Source organism: Leiobunum rupestre, chromosome 5, assembly GCF_980474605.1.
Source record: "Leiobunum rupestre chromosome 5, qqLeiRupe1.1.hap1, whole genome shotgun sequence".
In the NCBI taxonomy this organism is placed as follows: Eukaryota; Metazoa; Arthropoda; class Arachnida; order Opiliones; family Sclerosomatidae; genus Leiobunum; species Leiobunum rupestre.
In genome coordinates this window covers 39,784,168-39,806,172 of record NC_143388.1, presented here as the reverse complement: position 1 = coordinate 39,806,172, position 22,005 = coordinate 39,784,168, and the positions used below count along the sequence as shown (strand labels likewise).

The window sequence follows — 22,005 nt, the reverse complement described above, 5'->3', positions numbered from 1 at the left end:
TGGGAAAATTTCAATTGTTCATAAAATGGCCAATTTTATCGATAGAGGGCCAAAATTTTGGAAATGGTCATTATTTCAAGGCTGCTTACACACCAAAATTTGATGTACAAATCAGTGAGGTAGTGCCTCCCAACCTCTCGATTTGACATGGACTGACCCTATATTATAAACTAATGAATTTTAACCTATACCAGGTCCCTTATGGTTTTTTTTAGTATTGTAACGACCAAGGAATCTCGAAATTATTTAAAATAAGATATTACATGTCTACATATTGTTTGTAAGAATCACCGTTAAGAGCTTAAAAATTATCACAGCGCCCCTTGGTGATAGATATTTGCGATTCATTACAACTGTGATGTATGAAAACCAATATCTATCAAATTTCACCTTAGAGGTAATATTCGGACAAGGCGTTCTGGAGATAAACCCGTTTTAGTGTTATGGTACCGGCGGCCATCTTTATGACGTCATAACTTAAATTGCCTTGCTTTCTCTATCAGGTACTCGACCAATTAGTGATCAGCGCCCTCCAAAATAGCAGAATCTTTCAAAAACCGTTGCCGAACCGAATCCGACGGTTCAGCCCTCTGTCACCTGGACTATACATTGTTTCATTAACCCGAGAGAGGGCCAATGGGTAGTTTCGTACGTATTTATATAGATCTTTGTTTATCAATTATTTATCTAACCTTATACGACAGTATTACAGTTAAGTAAACGAATGTTTAGGATTACGAGGTCACTTAATTTCCGATTAGAGTAAAAAATGCTTTACATTTATAAATGTTGAGAAGGTTTTAAACTCGACGCAGCGTTAGTGATATAATTAGTTTGAATAAAATATAATCTTATCTATACGGGGAAAGGTCTGATTAAGATATAACCACCAGCGAATTTTTGTATAGTATGTCTATGACTTAATAGAACCACCAATTAACTGCAATGTAAAGAATGGTAAAACATTTTTTTTAAGTAATAATGTTTTGCATCACTATCGTAAGTTGACACAATATTTTAAGTTTCAAATTCCCTGACTTTTCCCTCAGCATTCTAAGAAATGTTTCCTGACCTTTTTATAGCCCAAATTAAACTATTTTTCAATTAATACTTTAATGCCATGTTTACAAGCTTTATATTATAGATAACCTTCATGATAATTTGGAGTTCCCGGACATATTATCTGACTTCATAAAATTGCTTGTTAGTCTCTGACGAGCTATTTTATTTCCTGACCTTTGGCTGTTATACAGAAAAACAACAATGCGTGTTATTTGGAGACTCTTTTTGCTTTAAACGAAATGAAGGTTCTAGCCAGCCAAAATGATTTTCGTTCGTTTTTCATCCAAGCTGGCAAGCATCGTTACATCGAAATAAAACTTGGTACACCTTAAAAAAGCTCTTGAAGCTATATTTATTAAGTTACTTGCATTTTTTTCCAAATATCTACAGCAGTCGGATTGTTGACGCCTTTCCTCAATAAAAGGAAATTCGTTTGGACAAAGAAGATTTCTTTCGCTAAATGCAGGGTCAAATTGCAATGGCACAGTCCCAGATGAGCAAAGCCCATTAAAATCGTATCTCTGTCCATGAAACTGACTGTTTTACCTAGTTGCAAACCCATTACTAAGGCGTCCGTATCAAATTGCATTGAGTTTACAACCCCGTTTGTGCGAACCGCTTGCTTCCAAACACTTTGCATTACGCTGTAGTTTGACTCCTATTAAAGTATACAAAAAATATAATCTGTCCATTATAAAGTTTGCTAATAATCACTGATAAAGATGAGAGTCGTACTGTTGGAATTCTAAATGCGTGTCTAAATTATTAATATTTAATTGCTACTAAATACAAACATCACAACAATGCGTACACGAATTGTTAGATCCCGAGAATTGGCGAAAATCCTAATTGAAAATTCTTAATGGACAAGCGACGCAATATTATTTTTCGTTGATTGACTTATCATTGTTCTTTATAGATATAACTGTTAAGGGGAAAGACTACAGTGGACATTGTCTACTTTCGCGCTATTTCAAGCTGAACTCTTTTAATTTTGTATTTTAACTTAAAAAATTAATATTTAAGTGTAGAACAGCCGCTGGTTTAGTGCTTAAAATAATTTTGACAAATTTAAATTTAAAAGTAATTAAGTTATTACATTTTAATTCGGACCCCCGGAGCTAAACAAGTTGGGCAAGCGCCCAAACTACTCTTTAGTTAGGACCTTATATCTCGTTAACTATTAATATTAGAATTATCAAAATTATTTAAAAAAAATATATAATTCAATTATGTAATGGTTAAAACAGAAACGTTCAGCTTGAACGAAAAAGAGGCTTTTACTGTATTCTTCCCCCTTAACTGTTAAAAGTTTTGAGGAATTTAGTGGTGGAATCGGAATTGGCAACACTTTAAGCATTTACTAATTCTTTTATTTCCGTCGGGTCGGTTCGTACCGGGTAAAATTTTATATGCTGTTTCTTCGGTCGGGTCGGGTCGGGCCAGATAAAATTTATTTGGTATTTTTATTAATGGATCGGCCGGGTAACCTTGATTTTAAATTTTATCGGATCAGGTCCGTTTAGGTAAATTTTAAAGGTTTTAAATTATGGCACTTCAATTTATTTTAGAAATTGTAATTAAAAACTAACCTCAAGATAGAATCTCATGCCGTGCTCCGATGGAACCACCACTCTCATATCCGGAACCGTAAGAATATCTGCTAGGCTGTCGATGTAGTGCACCGTGTCGGGTAGTGAAAGATTGGACAGCAAATTTCCAGAGAAAAACAATGTCAGCAGAAATTAGCCTATGTTCCAAAGTGCTCGACTGGTAGAGAACGCGGCTGAAGTTACTCTACTCTTAAAGTCAAAGTTTCCTTTCATCAAATCAAAACCTACAAATGTAATCACAATCTTTTAAAATAATATTTAATTTATTAAACAATAGGCGCACATTTTTCGCTTATACCAGGACGAAACTTTTACAATCTAAACTATTCGCTATCCGATTATACACAAACTACTTCGGTATATTTTAGACGTTTGGTGCTACAATTGTTTCTCCTTTTATCTTTGTAAATAGGAGAAACAACCGATTCTTTGGAACTGTGATCTTCTATAATTATTTGTTTTGCTAATGAAACAAAATAACACTTTCACGAATAATTCGTCAGAGCATTAAGGTCATCTTGAAAAAATCCCTTTGTCACTGGCTCATTTTTAAAAATCGTGGGAGAAACGAAAAAATTTCGCCTTTTATGTTTTAACGTTAATTCACTTTAAAATCGTATTCAATTAAAATTTCATTTACTTTTTTGGAAAAGTATTCCGATAATATCCATTAGTATTGATATATAGTCGTACAATGTTTTTTTCTGTGCCATGAAATAAATATTAAATATCAACGTAATTGCAATAGCTGTTACGGCTGTTAGAGTGAAAAGCCAAATCTGAAAAGAAGAAGTGTTGTACAGTTAATTATTCTTTTTCTGACGAGCCTTTAACCTCCCCCTTTTTTAAATTTCAATGGTATTTATTAATATTTAGTCTAAATTAGGGGCAAGGTGATTTTTAACTTGGTTTAAAAGCAAGTTGGAATTTTTCATCTTTTTGCAAACGTGGCCGCCTAAATATAAATCCAATAATCTATGAATGAAATTTTTCCCTAATTAAACTCTTAAAATATCGACATGTTTGGAGATTTCACTCAGCAAATATAATTTACCCGGTTATATGTTGTTTATTTCAATAAATATATAAATTATAGAAGTTTAATATTTCTTAAGTGTGTAACGAGATATTGCGGTTCTTCACTTTTTTTGAGTTGGATAGGAAATGCAGATAAACTTTATTGTTTATCCAAGGAAGAAGCAGCTTTTTAGGTGTTATGAAAATCTCGATGTAAGGCATTTGAACAGGTAAAAACAAACGCTTTAGAAACTCTTATTACACCAAAATTCCATTAAATATTTACATTTTCACAACTGATATTGAACTCTTTAATGCACTTAATTTAACACGCAAAAATCATTGAATTATCTTAACATATTGGACAAACAAATGTGCAATTGTACAAAACAGTAAATGATTAAACTTAATTTATTTGAATATCGTTAGCATCATCATCCTTTTATGCAGTTGCAAATTTTGATTGAAACATTAAGGCTTAATTATAAAATGTGTACCGACGTACCTGTAATTCGAATATGTTACTAATTCCAAAATTGTTCTTTGATTGTCCAATCGGTCTTCCGGAAATTGTATTGAATTCGGCATACAACAATGGAACTGAGAAGTCAACGTAGTTCAATAATTTATCTGTTAAGTGACTTAAACCTATCGACATGTCGCACTCCTAAATATATTTATATTAAAAAAGATTCATTAGTACAGTAATTAATAATCAGGTGTCAAATCATAAAACCGAGTTCTATAAAAGCGTTGGCTCATAATGTTTGAGAGAATGTCATGTCAGAATAAAGTGAGCTATAATTCCAGAAAAATTCATAGAAGTTCTACAAAAAAATTTAATGGGTAAGATAAGCGAACTCCGGTATTAGAGATTTTTGAGGTTGAAGTTAGTAGGATTGTCCTACTTACGAACACAGTTGGGCACCGAGCGAAATCCTCTCTTGGAAAAACAACCTATTTTCCTAATTAGTCGCATTAAATTGGGATACGCATATGGTAGGAAATGTCGTCATGCATATAATATAAAAATGAGTTTTTACGTGCTTTAAAATATAACTAACTTCAGGCCATGCCATAGTGTTTTGTCACTTGAATTTAGCAGTGAAAGATGGAGATGTTACATATACAACTATATATTTGGGAGTACTTTTCCAAATACACGTGCGAATGCGGCAAGCATTGCGTCATTTGAGACGTCTTTCCCTGTGCTTGAGCTTAAGAGTTGGCGGAGTGGTTAGCGCTTTAACCCCCAGCGCCCCCCTTATGTATCCGCCATTGCCTACTACCAAATTGGAATTTTTCATGACCTTAGATCTCAGGGACCAATTAACCTATTCCGACCAAACAACTTGTTTCTTGGCAGTTTTCGTCTACCACCTAGCGTTAAATAAATAAAATTTCCAAAACCGTGAAATATTTCGCTGAAATTTACACATAACAACGACCTTCCCCGATAGTGTACATCGGGAAAATTTCACATTTCTAGGTAATATAGTATTTGAACAAAATGTGTGGGGGTGATCAAATTAAAACACCCTGTATATAATTCATTCTTTAAATAAATAACTAGCTATTTTACAAAATAGCTAACATATATTCGGTATCGGGTAGCTGAAGATAAGCTAGTTTTAATAATTATACTTTCATTATAAATTCAGAACATTAAAGCCATAGCAATGCTTTTTTTGAATTTGAAATAATAAAACTTCTTATAAATAACAAAAAATGTACTTAAATGAAATACTTGGTGATTAAAAATAGTCAAAAGTTAAATAATAACATTTAAAGCCACCACTTTCTATGGATTCGATTTTTTTTTGCAACTCGCTCGTATTTCATGTTTCTAATATTTTGGTATTGTCTGTTTCTGTTGGAAGTTTTATAAAATTATATTGCCTCGCTCTTAATGCGAAAGGCTTTTAAAAAATAAAACGGTCACTATAGCCGTTCCTCGACTTGTGTGAAGCTCTCCACAGAGATTCGGAACCAACCATCTTCGTCGAATTCTGTAACTCTAACTGCCGGCTTTAAGTCCATCGTCACAACCAATTGGGTGCAAGAAACATGACGGCATTGACTCTGTAAAGTATTATTCACAATGTCGTTATTTCGGTGCAGTCTTTGGAAGCTATATTTGGATTTCTTCGGTTTGTTTATAAGTCGATATTAAACCAGTTTCCTTGGCAACATCCTTTTAAGTCTAACATTTGTGGCTTCCTGTAATGTACGTCAAAACATTGGCCAAAATCATCCCCAACCACAAGATACCGAGAAAATCGTCGAATCGTAGCTCACAGACGACGATAGCTGTGGCTCCGTAGGCGTGATCTGTAAGGAAGACTTTAGCGTCATGTGACTCAGCTGCCGGAAATGTCCTCCATTTGCGCCTCTCTCTGAGTCCAATACCAACAAAGCCGATGATTGGTCTTCTACGTGTCGGGATTCATTGCTCGAGCAGCTATATCGTCATTCCCTTTTGCGTTTACTAGTAGCTAGATTGTCTAAGACCTCAGCATTAACAGACTTCTGTTAATTTAAGCAAATATGCTGGGATGGTGAAAATTAACCTTTAAAATCACAGCTAAGCCAACCACACAACTTTTGACTAGAGGATTTAGTAGCGGATTCCAGTAACCTTCTAAAAGCCCTCACGTACCTTTGCAACCTGATGCAAGTTGGTCTTGTTCCGTTGGAAATCTTTCTAATTCGTTATGGCACTTCTTTATGTGCCGTCAAGGAAAAGAGGGCGTTATCCGACCGATTGCTTTAGGCAGTTCCATTTCGGTTGCCGTGCCGGTACCTTTTCGTGAGCTCACTAAATGTCATCTATTAGCCTTCTCTTACGTCCCTTTTCTCTTTGGAACCCAAAGTGGAGCTCAAGCTGCAACTCACGACATTCGGCGGTACGTCAATCAACTTATTAAGATGCCAAGGTCTTACTCAAATTAGATTTTGCGAAAGCTTTCTATATTATCGGTTGTGACCAACTCCTAGAAATCCTATTTACAAAGATTTTCCCGAACTTATTTAATTTTTGCGTCAGAGCTACATCTCGTCTATGGCGAATCGGTCTTTTATTCAGAACGTGAGGTTCAGCAGGGTGATTCGTTGGGCCCAGCACTTTTATACAAACAAACGCTTTTCGTACGAGTTCCGAGTATTTGGTGCCAGGGCGATGCATCGCTTGTAGTCATTCTCAGATACTTAAGTTTATAAGAACCACATATATGGATTGCATATGTCTTATAACTTTCAGATACTGAAACCTTAATCATGAATTATCCTCGGACTCCTCACCTAATTTCACATTAAACCTGAATTTTTCGCGAAGTCTCCTAGAAGTCTTCCCTCGATCCAATTACTTCGTGCTGGGAGCCTCAAAAAGAAAACACTTGCACTGGAGCTAATGGATGCAGCCCATGTGTACAGTCGTCTCTTCCCATTGTCAAGGGCTGCCTTCGAATTAGCTTTACTTCTAAACTTGCTATTCCAGGAGTTCCTTCCACACAGTCTAATGTTGTGAAATTTGTACTTGAATTCCTAATTTCTGGTTTCATCATTAAATTCAGCACCCCGTTTGATCAATGAAAACGTCTCATGAAGCGAACCTGCCATCTTAATACCAACACGTGTGGAAACACTATCTTATTGCCATTTTGTCACGTTTATTCGGAACACACTATAACTGATCGTGATTAAGCGTGGCTTCTCGCGGTGAGTTGTAAAGAACCAGGTTCTTCGTTTATTCCATTGGGAAGTTATCTTAATAATAATCAGCTAGGTAAATACCAAGGCACCACCCTAGGCCCTCGTCATCTATCGACCATTGATGCCGGTTTAGCTAGCCTAATACCCAAGGCCAGGCTAAATTGCTGAGGATGGTGGTCGCTAGCTCTTCAAGCTACGCGAGCCAACAGCTCCCTACACCTACAGTAACTCTTAGCGATGACCTCAACGAGTTTTAATAGAAAAAAGAAACCAAAGAACCCATCGGAAAACCCCTCTTACAAGTGGAGAGAAAACTTTCAAACTCAAGGATGACTCTTTTCCCAAAGCTGTTGGCCTAACGCTGGGTGCTCTTATCAGTGTGTCACACAGTCACAACTGCGGATGCTATAGTTGATGGATTTGGCACATAACAGTTAAGTTGAAAGAAAAATCCAAGCTGCCTTTCTCGCCATGGAGCAGTGATTGACACTTTTAAGCGCGCCTGTGCGCCTTGAGCCTATGGGGGTATCGCCGGAATTTTAATACTTTAAGGTAAGAAACAGATAATAAAATCGTTGTTTCAATCAATTTCTTAAGCCCGAATTAAATAAGGCATTAACATTATTCATATTTCTTAAACTTTAAATAATCGTAGTCTTAAAACCAACTTTCGTAAGACATAGTCAACTTACATTCCTTGCTATAAATCCCAGCAGTCCTGTCCCATTATACGGGCCAGTAATTTCTCCAATCTCAAAAAGATTTTCAGTCACCAAAACGTCCTTTACACGAGCACTGTCAATCATTTTGTTTTAATTATTAAATATATTACATTTATTAACATGTATTTAAAATAAATTATCATATGTTAATTAATTAAGTCTTTTAAAAAGGTTTTTTCTAAAATGCATAGTTTAGGACCTACTGAACCGAAAAAGTCAACAATTGGTTTTTCAAAATTTATTTGAGTAAAATAGGACGTTCTAAGGAGTCTGCCTATTTGAAATGTGTTTTCGCAATTTTTAAAATGTATGAAAGATCGTCGGGATTGAGTTCTAGGCGAGATGAAGGCCACTATGTTTCATGCTCCCCTAATAATCATACTTACATAATTAAAATTTAATAAGCATTTAATTGTTTTAATCCATTTCCATCACGATTATATAATTTCTATCTCGATTTAATCATTTAAATTTTATAAGCATATAATTATTTTAATCCATTTCCATCACGATTAAATAATTTAAATCTCGATTTAATAATTTCAATTTTATAAGCTTATAATTGTTTTAATCTCGATTTAATCACTTAAATTTCAATAATTAATCATTTCAATTTAAATTTTTGTTCAATCATTTCAAATTTAATTAAATTATTTAAATTTAATCATTTGATTTTCAATTCAATCATTTCAATTTTATCATTTGAATTTCAATTTAATTATTTAAATTTCAGTTTAATCATTACAATTTCAATTTAATAATTACAATTTAATCATTTGAATTTCAATTTAATAATTACAATTTAATCATTTAAATTTCAATTTAATCGTTTCAATTTAATCATTCTAATTTCAATTTAATCTTTTGAATTTCAATTTAATCATTTGAATTTCAATTTATACATTACAATTTCAATTTTATCATTTCAATTTAATCATTTGAATTTCAATTTAATCATTTAAATTTCAATTTAATCATTTAAATTTCAATTTAATCATTTCAATTTAATCATTCTAATTTCAAATTAATCATTTGAATTTCAATTTAATCATTTGAATTTCAATTTATACATTACAATTTCAATTTTATCATTTCAATTTAATCATTTGAATTTCAATTTAATCATTACAATTTAATCATTTGAATTTCAATTTTATCATTTGAATTTCAATTTTATGATTTGAATTTCAATTTTATCATTTGAATTTCAATTTTATCATTTGAATTTCAATTTTATCATTTGAATTTCAATTTTATCATTTGAATTTCAATTTTATCATTTGAATTTCAATTTTATCAATTGAATTTCCATTTTATCATTTGAATTTTAATTTTATCATTTGAATTTCAATTTATACATTACATTTTCAATTTAATCATTTCAATTTAATCATTTCAATTTAATCATTTCAATTTAATCATTTCAATTTAATCATTTCAATTTAATCATTTCAATTTAATCATTTCAATTTAATCATTTCAATTTAATCATTTCAATTTAATCATTTCAATTTAATCATTTCAATTTAATCATTTCAATTTAATCATTTCAATTTAATCATTTCAATTTAATCATTTCAATTTAATCATTTCAATTTAATCATTTCAATTTAATCATTTCAATTTAATCATTTCAATTTAATCATTTCAATTTAATCATTTCAATTTAATCATTTCAATTTAATCATTTCAATTTAATCATTTCAATTTAATCATTTCAATTTAATCATTTCAATTTAATCATTTCAATTTAATCATTTCAATTTATTCATTTCAATTTAATCATTTCAATTTAATCATTTCAATTTAATCATTTCAATTTAATCATTTCAATTTAATCATTTCAATTTAATCATTTCAATTTAATCATTACAATTTAATCATTTCAATTTAATCATTTCAATTTAATCATTTCAATTTCTATCATTACAATTTCAATCATTACAATTTCAATCATTTCCATTTCAATTTAATCAATTCACTTTTAATTTAATCATTTCACTTTTAATTTAATCATTTTCCTTTTAATTTAATCATTTCGATTTTATTTCAATCGTTTCAATTTAAATTTAATCATTTCGATTTTATTTCAATCGTTTCAATTTCAATTAAATCATTTCAATTTCAATTCAATCATTTCGATTTTATTTCAATCGTTTCAATTTCAATTAAATCATTTCAATTTCAATTCAATCATTTCGATTTTATTTCAATCGTTTCAATTTCAATTAAATCATTTCAATTTCAATTCAATCATTTCGATTTTATTTCAATCGTTTCAATTTCAATTAAATCATTTCAATTTCATTTTAAACCCTTCAATCACGATATCATTATTTCAATCACGTTTGAAATTCTTCGAAAACTCAAGCCGATGAGGGTGCTGTTTAAGCTTTCCGCGGAAGTAATCAAACAATCACGATGCAAAAATTAAAATATGATTTAATCATATAGCCGCGATTTAATCATTTACGATTTAACCCAATTCATCATCGTTTAATCAATTTAACAATTATTTAATAAATTTGATATTGATTCAGTCCATTCAATAAAGATTCAATCCATTTAAAAATGATTTAATCCGTTTACAAATGATTTAATCATTTTAATAAAGATAAAATACATTTAGTAATGATTGAATCCCTTAAATAATGATTTAATCAATTTACGAATGAATTAGTCCTTTTAATAATGATTTATTCCATTTAATATAGTTTTAATCTATATAATAGTGATTTAGTCGATTTTATAACGATTTGAACCATTTAAGAAGGATTTAATCAGTTTAATCATGATTGAATCCTTTTACTTTAAGAATAGTTTCTTAATATATTTGTAAAACACTTTCTACGTCGTAGTATTGATAAATTTATGAATTTAGATAAAGTTTTTATTTAGTACAACATAAACACGTTATGTTGCCAACTTACGTAGTATTTAGTCTTTCAAATAATGTACTCATGAAACGGCTCCAAACGAAATACATTTTTACAGGATCATCGTCTTCGCCTATCAGCATTTGCCACGGCGGCATCTCGAAATAAATTAAAAATATAAATTAACATTTAGAAGTAAATGAAATTATTACTTGTATTTATCTATTTGTATTGGGGTATGTTGCTTGTGCGTGGTTGCGTTGAAGCATTGCATTTTATTTTAAAATCCTGGAAGCTGCCACTTTTTGTCACCATGTCTCAGTTACTTGTCAACGTAATGTCTTTATGTATTTCTACTTCTAGTGGGGCAGTCTCCTTAACACATTTTTGAAGGGTTCATTGCCTAAATTCTAATCTTCAAAAGGTTTCATGTTGCGAACTTGGATAAATATATGGACGTAAACTCATTCAAAGCATAGTATTATATTGAACATCTTGTTTGTTATATTCCTTTGTTGACAACTCTACAATTGTACAGTTGAAGAATAGAAAAAATATCTATTGAATACCTATTACTCTGGGTTTGATATATTTGATCTCACTAATTCGAAGTAATTTACTCTTTAAATGTAAATAAGTGCAACAAAACATTTTCGAAAGCACAAATTTACATGAGGGCACCCTATTGTTGGTTCTAACATTGGTTTTTAGACCCCTAGTGCACCTTTATATATAAAGTGATCCAGGTACGATAATCAGAAGTAGTAAATGTTTGAAGCTTCGAGTAGCGATGACTTCACCCTCTCGTAGCAATAAATTAATTACGAAAGTCATTTGTTCAAATTTCGTTCCTTCTCATCTTAAAGGGAATATAACCTCAGGTATTTGGTGTGGAACACCAACGTGTGTAGCTCTGGCCGCTCTTGCCTTTGTTATTAAAAATGTTTAGGGCCACTGTACATGGAAATCTGAAAAACTGAAGGGGTCTTCCACAAATATTGCTTTGCAGGGAACCATATTTCCTTTAACGTCTTTCGTGGAGTTGAGCTTGATGGAGTGAGATAAACGCCGAAGGGAAAGAGGGTTTTCGCAAGATAAGGGGAAGGTAATTCTTACTAACTGACTTTCGGAACCAAAGTTTTCAGTTTTTATCAAAGTAATTAATCTTTCAATTCAAACATGATAAATTGAACAGAATTTTTAATGGACTAAAAAAAGTGTGGAATTTTATTGTTAATTAACAGATGCAAGGTGTTATTACTATTGTTATCCGCGTTATCCAATGATCTTACAGCCCTAACTAAAAGAATAAGATTTAATAAAACCTGCACAATTAAGGCGTTTTGCCATTTTATCCTAATCAATCAAACGTGCAAAAGTATAAAATTAATATAATTTATAGTTACTTCTGTTATACAGAACCGTATTTTTTCATCCATAATCCTATCACAATAGTTAAATCCACTACGCAACCTAAATCCTGAAAGCGATCATATGAAAGAAAACTACGTAGATTTAATCTACTAGGCGCAGCATTGTAAGTTGGGATCGAACGACATATTTTCTAAGCCAAACAAATTAACGGTCGATGAAGTTGCTGTTATTTTAACGTAGTGAACATGTCTCATGTCGGAAAACGGCATATGGAAATCACACAAATACATGTTCGTTCCATTGATTACTCTATATACATGAAAACTATTTTATTGCGTTTTTTTTCGTTGTCGTATTTGTACAGGGTTTTCTACTTCGTTGAACGATAAATATTATAAGAATACACTCTTAATGGGAATAGAACCTCCAACGCGTTCTTTATGGAAGACCCCATCAATTTCCTTTATCCCCTTCACAATCAGCGGAGGGCGACAGAAACAACCAGTATTCCCTTTAATGGAATAAGAGGTATAAATTTAACCGGTTTATTTTCAAAGTTATGCGAAATAAATCTTTTTATAGAAATCTGACTATATATTTATTTAAAATAAAGTTAGACATGGCTAACTGATTTACATAACTATGTTTTGCCTAATTTTTACCTCTCGAAGGGTACATAGTACCGTAAGTTAAGTTAGAAGAAACCACCTATGGACTGTGAGAAGGATGATAAAATACGCGAAAAAGTAGATTAGTCCATAATTAAAAACGATAATAAAGCTAAATCCTAAACAAATTTAAAGAAATTAAAAAACATAGCACCGTGTCTGTGGGTGGAGTGTGTCTGGGCTACGAACGCGTACGCATTTTCAGGGGAAAAGTATAGTAGCTGCGTACGCAGTTTCTTAGAATTAGGGAAAAGGTTTCTCCAAAAGCACTTTCTTTATGTTGTCATTAGGTGTAGTAAAACTTCTTCCATTTTCCGTTAGTATTAGGCGGGATACGAACCCGAGCCCTAAAGCACGACAGACGAGCTTTCTACCACATAACCATCGATACGTACGTTACGCTTCATTGAAAATTAGAAACTCTTCCGAGGAGAGGTATGTTTTGTCTTTGTCCCCTCGGAGAGGTAAAAACTGAAATATGTGTATATATACAGGATGTTTTAACTTGTTCGCCCCAAGCATTTTGCTTAAAAAACATATTACCTGGAGATGTGAAATTTTCCGGATGTACACTATCGGGGAATGTCGTTGTTATTGTATATTTCATCAAAATCGTGAAATTTTTATCTGTTTTGGTTTTTCAATTTTTAAACGCTAGGTGGTAGACGAACACTGTCAATGAACAGAATGTAGAGCATACTCGAAAACCGTAAATGAAATTGGTTCAGTCTGAATTTGGTCAACTTGTCACTGAGATGAAAACTAAACCAGTTGGTAGTAGGTAGCCATAGGTGGGGTGGTGGAGTGGATAGCACTTTCGCCTCGCAGCAAGAGGAGCCGGGTTCGATCCCAGCTTGTGGCACAGGTTGAAAGTTCTCTCCCCACTGGTATAAGGGGTTTTCCCCCGAACTCTTCGGTTTCCCCTTCCATAAAAACTTGTTGAGGTTAACGGTAATAGTTAGTGTAGGGAGCAGTTGGCTCGATCGTGTGGCATGCAGGGCTTGCCACCACCCTCCTACGCCCGGCCACCTGAATTAAGGGCTTCAAAAAGTCGCTTGATGACTTAGGCCTATAAGGTGGTGCCTTGGGTATTAGCTTAGCTGATTATTATTATTATTATTAGCCTTTTCACAACAAATTTAAAAAGAAACCCACCTAAATTGTAATGTTTGTATGACTGCTAAAATTGAACTTTTTAAACGAATTTTTTTATTGGTAATTAGTTTTGAGATAAAAAAAACAATTTCCGAACGAATTCATTGGATCTGTGCAGCGAAAAATGCATTAGCATCAATTATCTTTAGGAATCGTTTTTGAATTAAGTGTATTTAATTCTTATTTATGCCGATGTATTTCCGCAGAATAATATGTAAAAATCCACTTTACGAATGTTCGAAATCTGTACCATTCGGACACACGGAAGAAATCTTAGGGGACCCTTTATACACAAACTCAACAAAAACATTCATCTACAACACTAGTAATTTATGCACCATAACAATCTTATTAACTTTTTTAACCAGACTTATCAAGGCACATCTTATATGTTCTCTGCTATGTCAGGTTTACGATTAACTACGTTTGTGTAAATAAATTGGGCAATGTATATAAATATTTTGAATAAAATGCAATTGCTATCTTGATAATCTACAGATTATACAGGGTGTTAACTAAAAAACGATACAGAGTCAAATACTCAAAATGTGTTTTATGTAAGAATTTGAAATTTGCAGGTTACATAGAGGGTGCAGTGGGACAAATGACAATGAAAATTTCAATGACCTTGAACCAGGTCTTCAAGGTCATTCAAATGTTATCTCGAGAACCATTAGGATAAGAAGAATGATTCCAATTAGAAATGTGTTCTACGTTTAATTTTAAGTCTTAAAAGTTTTGACCCGATCTAATTTGACCAATGGGAAGCCGAGAAAGGTTAGACCAAAAACCATAAGGCCGTGTGTGGTATTCTAATAAAGACAGAACATTTAAGGGCTTTTAAATCGAAAACTACCAGATCTAATGGATCAAAATTGTCGTGACTGAGTGGGGGAGTAAGAAATTGGTAATTTATGATGACCTTGAAACATTAGTTCAAGGTCATTCAAAATTTATCTCGAGAACCATCAGGATTAGGAGAATGGTTCCAATTAGAAAAATGCCCGAGGTAAATAAACCAATAAAAAAAATGTTATTTAATTGATTTAAGACATACCAACTTTTTTTAGTTTAAATGTTTTAAACACAAAAGAAACTAAATAAGCAACTAATAAATGTAAGAATTATTTACAAATAATTTAAATAAATAAATAATGAAAAAACTGAAGATTAACTTTTGAATAATAATGAACATAACAATGATAATGTAATGTTTCAAGCTCCCTTAAATGCTAGACTTATTTGATGAAGTGTTCAAAAATAGCTCCATTGGTTACTACGCATGCTTGCGCTCGTGTGACCACCGAGTTCAGCGTATTCTCTAGCATTTCTTCGCTGACATCGCCAAATGTTTCAACAATTGTTTCACGAAGAGTTTCAACGTTTATTTTGTAGTTTTATTTACCTCGGGTAAAAGGTAATTTGACTTAAAAAACCTTGGCGGGCATTTTTCTAATTGGAACCATTCTCCTAATCCTAATGGTTCTCTAGATCGTTTTTAGTTAACACCCTGTATTGAAATACCGTTTAAAATTTTCGTTATTGCTCAGAGTAAAATTTTGATTTAATTTATCTTAGATTTGAACAAAATGTGCAAACCAATTTAGAATATATAGAAAAGCCCATTTAGAAATTTAAAAAAATAAATCATTTCTGATATTAAATGGCATTAAAAATTTATTTGAAACAGGTGATGCGATCACTATACTTTGCTGCTTTTCGAGACCTTATGCGTCTTTACTCTGTTTTTATTAATATAAAACCCTGTTTGTTGCAACCGCTTATAAGATGGAGCCAATCTTCATATTTCATACTAGAGTTGATGCACAATATATCATACTTAAATATTTAAAGCCTTTGTTGGCTCCATCTGAAGGACTAGAATAGCGTTGTAAACTAGTTTGTCACGCTTTAAGCGCTACCAAAATTCAAGGTCGTTTTGCTCTTTGGAGATCTCGTGTAAACATAAAGTTTAGTCACATTTGACCATCATTTTATATTGGAATTTTATTAATAATAATAATCAGCCAATGCACAACCCTATGCACAAGTCATCTAGCTACTTTTATTGCCTTTAATTAAGGTGGCCTCGATAAATGGCGTAGGAGGAGGTTGGAAAGCCTTTCATGAATGGTGTATTAAGTATAGTATAGATAATTAAATAATTAGATGATAGATTTATTTTAGTCGAATAGCATTTAGCTTGCAGATGCTGGAACCTGCTTTAACCCAGAATCATCTTCCTGAAGGGTTTTTTCTTTAAATTTTCCTTTCATTTGGTGGCTTAAGAATTAATACTTTATACCTCTCTTGTATATTAGTACGGTTAAAAGAGGCCCAAAAAGAGGTCTCCAGCGGCAAAATTCGTCCCAACTTGCAATGTGGCCAAAAATTCTATTTTGATGTCTACTTTGAGGATCCGATGAGTCCGCAGCGATGCGGGGTGGACAACACAGTTTTTGGGGGGGCAAGGGGGGCAGGAGGGGGCAGTTGCCCCCTAAATTTGCTTTCACCGAATTGAGCCGTGTTTGGTGTTGTTCCCGATGGTATATTTCACCCTGAGTCAAATGCGACCAACCACATGCCTGTAAAATGAACCGTTTCCGATTTATGGCCGAATTTGTACTGAATCGCGTGGTTTTTTCTCTAATATGAAAAAAAATTCCCAAATGTTAATTTTAGCAATCCGGTCAAGTTGGGTATCGTTTCCGTAGTATGTTTTAACGTTGAGTCGAATGAGACACGCCGCGGATCACTGGGACTAATAGTGTCGGAGGTATGACCAAAAGTACACTAAACAAAGGTTTTTTTTCGGAATTTCACTAAATGTTGAAAAGGTATATTAACCATTTGGCCAGGACCAACCATACTTTCGCATCGTACGTATTAGTTTGTGCCGAATCGAATGAGACCAACCGCAATTCCGTAGGATGAATAGTTTCCGAGCTATAACGAAACATGTGCGAACCATAAATGGTGTTTTTTTCAAAAAGTTCGAAAATATTCATTTAAACCACCACCCGTGTCTACAAAGTTCTCCCCGGACGACATCTTACATACTACTAAGTGCTGAATCGAATGAGACCAACCGCAGCGCCGTGGAATGAATAGATAACGAGTGATGACGGAATTAACATCAGATAATTGACATTTAATCCTCAAACAGGTTCTGAAAATGTGTTTTTTCTTTTTTTAAGTTAATTTTTAACATCATTGTTGTGTGTTTGCTACAAGAAATGATGAAGATATGTTTAAAAACAGGTACAATCGAACACATTTTTACTTAGTTAAAATTTGCCTCAGACAATACAACTAAATAGAATGAATGAATAATAATAATAATAAATAATATATCTGAAATTTCTAAGGCATTTTTGGGGCAATAAAAAATTCAAGTAGAAACGTTTAAAGCGAAGATGGCGCGACTAAAGAATATCTATATGAGGTCTTGCAACGTCACACATGCTTTTGGTAGTAAACATTAATCGAATACAATGATGTTTAAAAATAAATTATTAATAAATAAAAAAAATAAATAAAAACATTTTCCGAACCTGTTTGATGATTAAATGTCAATTATCTAATGTAAATTCCGTCATCACTCTTTATCTATTCATTCAACGGCGCTCCGGTTGGTCTCATTCGATTCAGCACTTAGTATTATGTAAGATGAATACATTGTGGTCGTCCGGGGAGAAATTTGTAAACACGGGGGGTGGTTTAAATGAATATTTTCGAACTTTTTGAAAAAAACACCATTTATGGTTCGCACATGTTTCGTTATAGCTCGGAAACTATTCATCCTACGGAATTGCGGTTGGTCTCATTCGATTCGGCACAAACTAATACGTACGATGCGAAAGTATGGTTGGTCCTGGCCAAATGGTTGATATACCTTTTCAACATTTAGTGAAATTCCGAAAAAAAACCTTTGTTTAGTGTACTTTTGGTCATAACTCCGAAACTATTAGTCCCAGCGAACGTTAAAACATACTACGGAAACGATACCCAACTGGACCGGATTGCTAAATTTAACATTTGGGGATTTTTTTTTCATATTAGAGAAAAAACCACGCGATTCAGTACAAATTCGGCCATAACTCGGAAACGGTTCATTTTACGGGCATGTGGTTGGTCGCATTCGACTCAGGGTGAAATGTACCATCGGGAGCAACACCAAAAACGGCTCAATTCGGTGAAAGCAAATTTAGGGGGCAAATGCCCCCTCCTGCCCCCCTTGACCCCCCAAAATATGTGTTGTCCACCCCGCATCGCTGCGCACTCATTGGATCCTCAAAGTAGACATCAAAATAGAATTTTTAGGCCACATTGCAAGTTGGGACGAATTTTGCCGGTGAGCTACCCTCTTTTACCCGTACTATATTGTATTTCGGATAAATCCTCGTTTGACGCGTTTTTTTATTTCCATATAAATAATTTAGTTGCTAGTAATAATCCTTAAAAAACCTATGTAATCGTTTTAAAAACATATTTCGTGCTTAGGTATAGTAGAATCAGGAATTCATACCTCTTAGAGGTATGAATTTCTGGTAGAATATATCCATTATCAAACTGTTATCTTATCAGCTTAGTTCTTCGGCATACAACGTCAAGATAAATGTCAGTGGCATTTTGATGGGCGTTGTGCTGAAATCATTAAGGCAATAGACGAAGACTCGGTTTCATAAATACGTAAATATAGTTTTATAGAAAGAGCTGTTGATGATTATTTTTATTATAGATGAAGAGAAACGTGCGTTAGTTTTTTGTTAAATATGAATTTAAGCCTTCCTTTGCCATCGCTAAAAGAGCTTTGCTTGATTAAAACAGCAACGTGTCTATGGTCAACGGAAAGCATTGTTGAAGATATACTTCACAAGGTAAAAATTTAAACTCAACACAATTACTTGTTTGTACTTTCCTACAGAAGCAAATCTAAGCCGACTTATTTCTACCAATAGCTAAGACAATTACATCATAAGGTATGGTGCTGCAATTTTTAGCGGTTTCACCACTTAGCAAGAGGAGCCTGATTTGATCCCAGCTTGTGCAACTGGGTGAAAACTCAGTACCATTCCTTCTGTGTTGAGTATGCAAGTTCTCTCCCCACTGGTTTAAGGGGTTTCCCTCTTCCATGAAAACTTGTTGATGTGAAAGTTAATAGATGGTTAAGGGAGCTGTTTGCTCGCGTGGCATGAAGGGCTTGCTACCACCCTCCTTCACATTGTAACCCGGCCACCTGAATTAAGGACTTCAAAAGTCGCTTGCTGACTTAGACCTAAGGTGGTGCCTTGGGTATTAACCTAGCTGATTATTGTTATTATTATTATTATTATCATTCCAGGGACTTTCGTAGAAGCAGTAATATAATTTCACATTCTTCTGCTCTGTAGTATAGTACGTAGCGAGATATCCCAAGTTCAGGCAATGAGATTTTAAGCTAAATCTTCTTTGAACTAATCATCTGGTCATCATCGCGTCCGAATTTTGAATACGGCGTTAGTATTACAATCGTATTCAGACCTTTTACTCTGGAATTCAATGAACAGCATTCGTAATGTCAAAAGGATGAATTCGTTGTCCCACATGGAACATTATACTTGATATTTTCGGGCATTAAACAAGAATGCAAATTTGGAATTCAATTTTTTCTAATGTGATAATTGAAAGCGAATAAATAATTATATTGATTACGGTTGAAATCGCTTTAAAATTAATTGCTTTTTTTACCAGTGTGTTCCAAGTTCAAGAAACAGAGTGAAAGATACAGGGAATTGGGACAGTGCCAAGGATCTCGTTTTGAAAAACGTATCTCAAGTTCCTTTACCAGATTATTTAAGAACTGAACTTGAAGTGCAACTTATTCCAATCGCTTCTGAACTAGAAAAATGGTTGAAGAAAACGTTTCCTTTACGAAGAGACACTAGCTATTTCATTCAGTCGGTAAAACAAAAGCCCTTAAGTCGTTATTTCCGCCACCTTTCTTGGTCGAGGCTTCAAAACTGGATTCGAAATTCGTCAATAAACAGATATTACTTAACGCGATTATCGTGGAACTGCCTCGGGGTAATTGAGAATCGCGAAATAGCCCGTATGATAGTTAAAGACAGTCGCGTTAAAATAAGCGATCGTTATTTTAAGGCAGTTCGATTTTGTTTGGTTGATGACGCGTACGAATTGAGCAAGCAATCGACCAAGAATCCTTTGACTGATTTCACCGAAAGATATCGAAACGATTTGTATTATGGCGAGGAATTCGCGGTAAAGTACTTTTGGCCGACATTGTCTGAAGGGGAAGAACAAGAGGCATTCTCACTTATTAAACCTTTCGATAAATACGTATCCACGGAAACAGTTCGGTTTGTACTGAGTCGGATGAGTTTAGGCGAGCAGCTTCACTACCTCGAGACGGGAGCCTTTGTCCGTCTTTTAGAATGGCCGTATCAAAACCTTTTCTTGCAATTGACAAATGACAATATACAGCGTCTTTCGTATAAGACGTTATATTGTGGACTGGACTTCTTGTGGGATAGCGTCCAATTTAAAGAAAATTTAATCCACAAAAATGTATTAAATTGTTATTTATCAATTTTGCCTGAGTTAGTGATCATACTCTTCGCAGCCGTCAAACAAGCTTTACTCCTATTTTTATATTTTGATCACTTAAACTTGGAATTGTTTTTTGAGACAATTTTGAACAATGATACCCAATTAGATTTTGATTTGAAAAGTGCCTCATTATTATCTGAATTCCCGAAAAATTACCCAAATTTTGATTGCGAGAAAGGAGCTAGAGAAGTCCGTGCCTTTCTTAATCATTACTGCACCTTATACGGTTCAGACAAGTCCGATATAGAATACGATGTCAAACATTGTCTTAAAACCCTTTTCAAGGAACATACTAGACGATGGAAGAATTGGGTTGCAAAGGGTGATACTAACAAGAGGAATGCAGTGCGACGTTGTGGATTATCTCTATGCAAATATGTGCATTTATTGCCATAATTCAACTAATTATTATAGCGAATTAATTTTATGGTATCTAAATATTTAAACGAATTGTATTTAGTAAAAAAAATAACCTTTCATTTTAAAATGTCCGTAGTTTAATTTATTTCAATCAGAAATATTTCTAGCAATAGGGGTACCGTGGAAATATTTTAAACGTAAACATTGAAACAATTTTGAAATGTTGTGAGTCTAGTACTTACCTTTACTGCGATAGTGTAAAATTAATTAATTTTTAAAAATGTTTTAATTAAATAGTTGTATTTCCGTTTAAGTTTAAATTATCATGATACTCATCCTGACTACTGTACCCAAATGATTTGGAAGTATAAATTTACGAAATGTTACAAAGAGTCTATTTACTTGCAATAAAATAATTATAGTTTATTCAACAGGATGATAAAGTGTTGTACATTTTGCAGGCTATGATATACATATAAAAATATTAACAGAATGAAAACTTTAATGAGAGCAGAATATATAAATCACAAATATTCAATACAAATGTGTGAAAAACAATACAAGACAGAGAGTATATTCAACAGGAATTAACGCATCCACGATAGCTGTCTTGGCGGTACTTAAACGCGGCTAAACCGATGATTTGGCTTCAACATCATACGGGAGATTTTCTAAATGAACGTTTTGGAAAATTATGTCAATGAAAGAAATTATGATATAGTTATAGCACTATAGCACAAAACCAATGTATTAGAAAATAATCGCTCGTAGGGTAGAATAAAATTAAATGATTTTTTTAAATAAATCCAGCTAGGAAAGTATAATTATTAAGGATATT

General features: G+C 33.2%; 1 protein-coding gene across 1 annotated transcript; it reads left to right on the top strand.

Moving 5' to 3' along the window:
* The first annotated feature begins 18,980 nt into the window (after positions 1-18,980).
* On the top strand, positions 18,981-21,411 carry LOC149944446 (uncharacterized). The gene is made up of 3 exons (XM_090175377.1): positions 18,981-19,078; positions 19,160-19,287; positions 19,932-21,411. The coding sequence occupies exon 3, from the start codon at positions 20,292-20,294 to the stop codon at positions 21,201-21,203; it is 912 nt and encodes a 303-aa protein (XP_090031503.1). The 5' UTR covers positions 18,981-19,078; positions 19,160-19,287; positions 19,932-20,291; the 3' UTR covers positions 21,204-21,411.
* Positions 21,412-22,005: the final 594 nt, after the last annotated feature.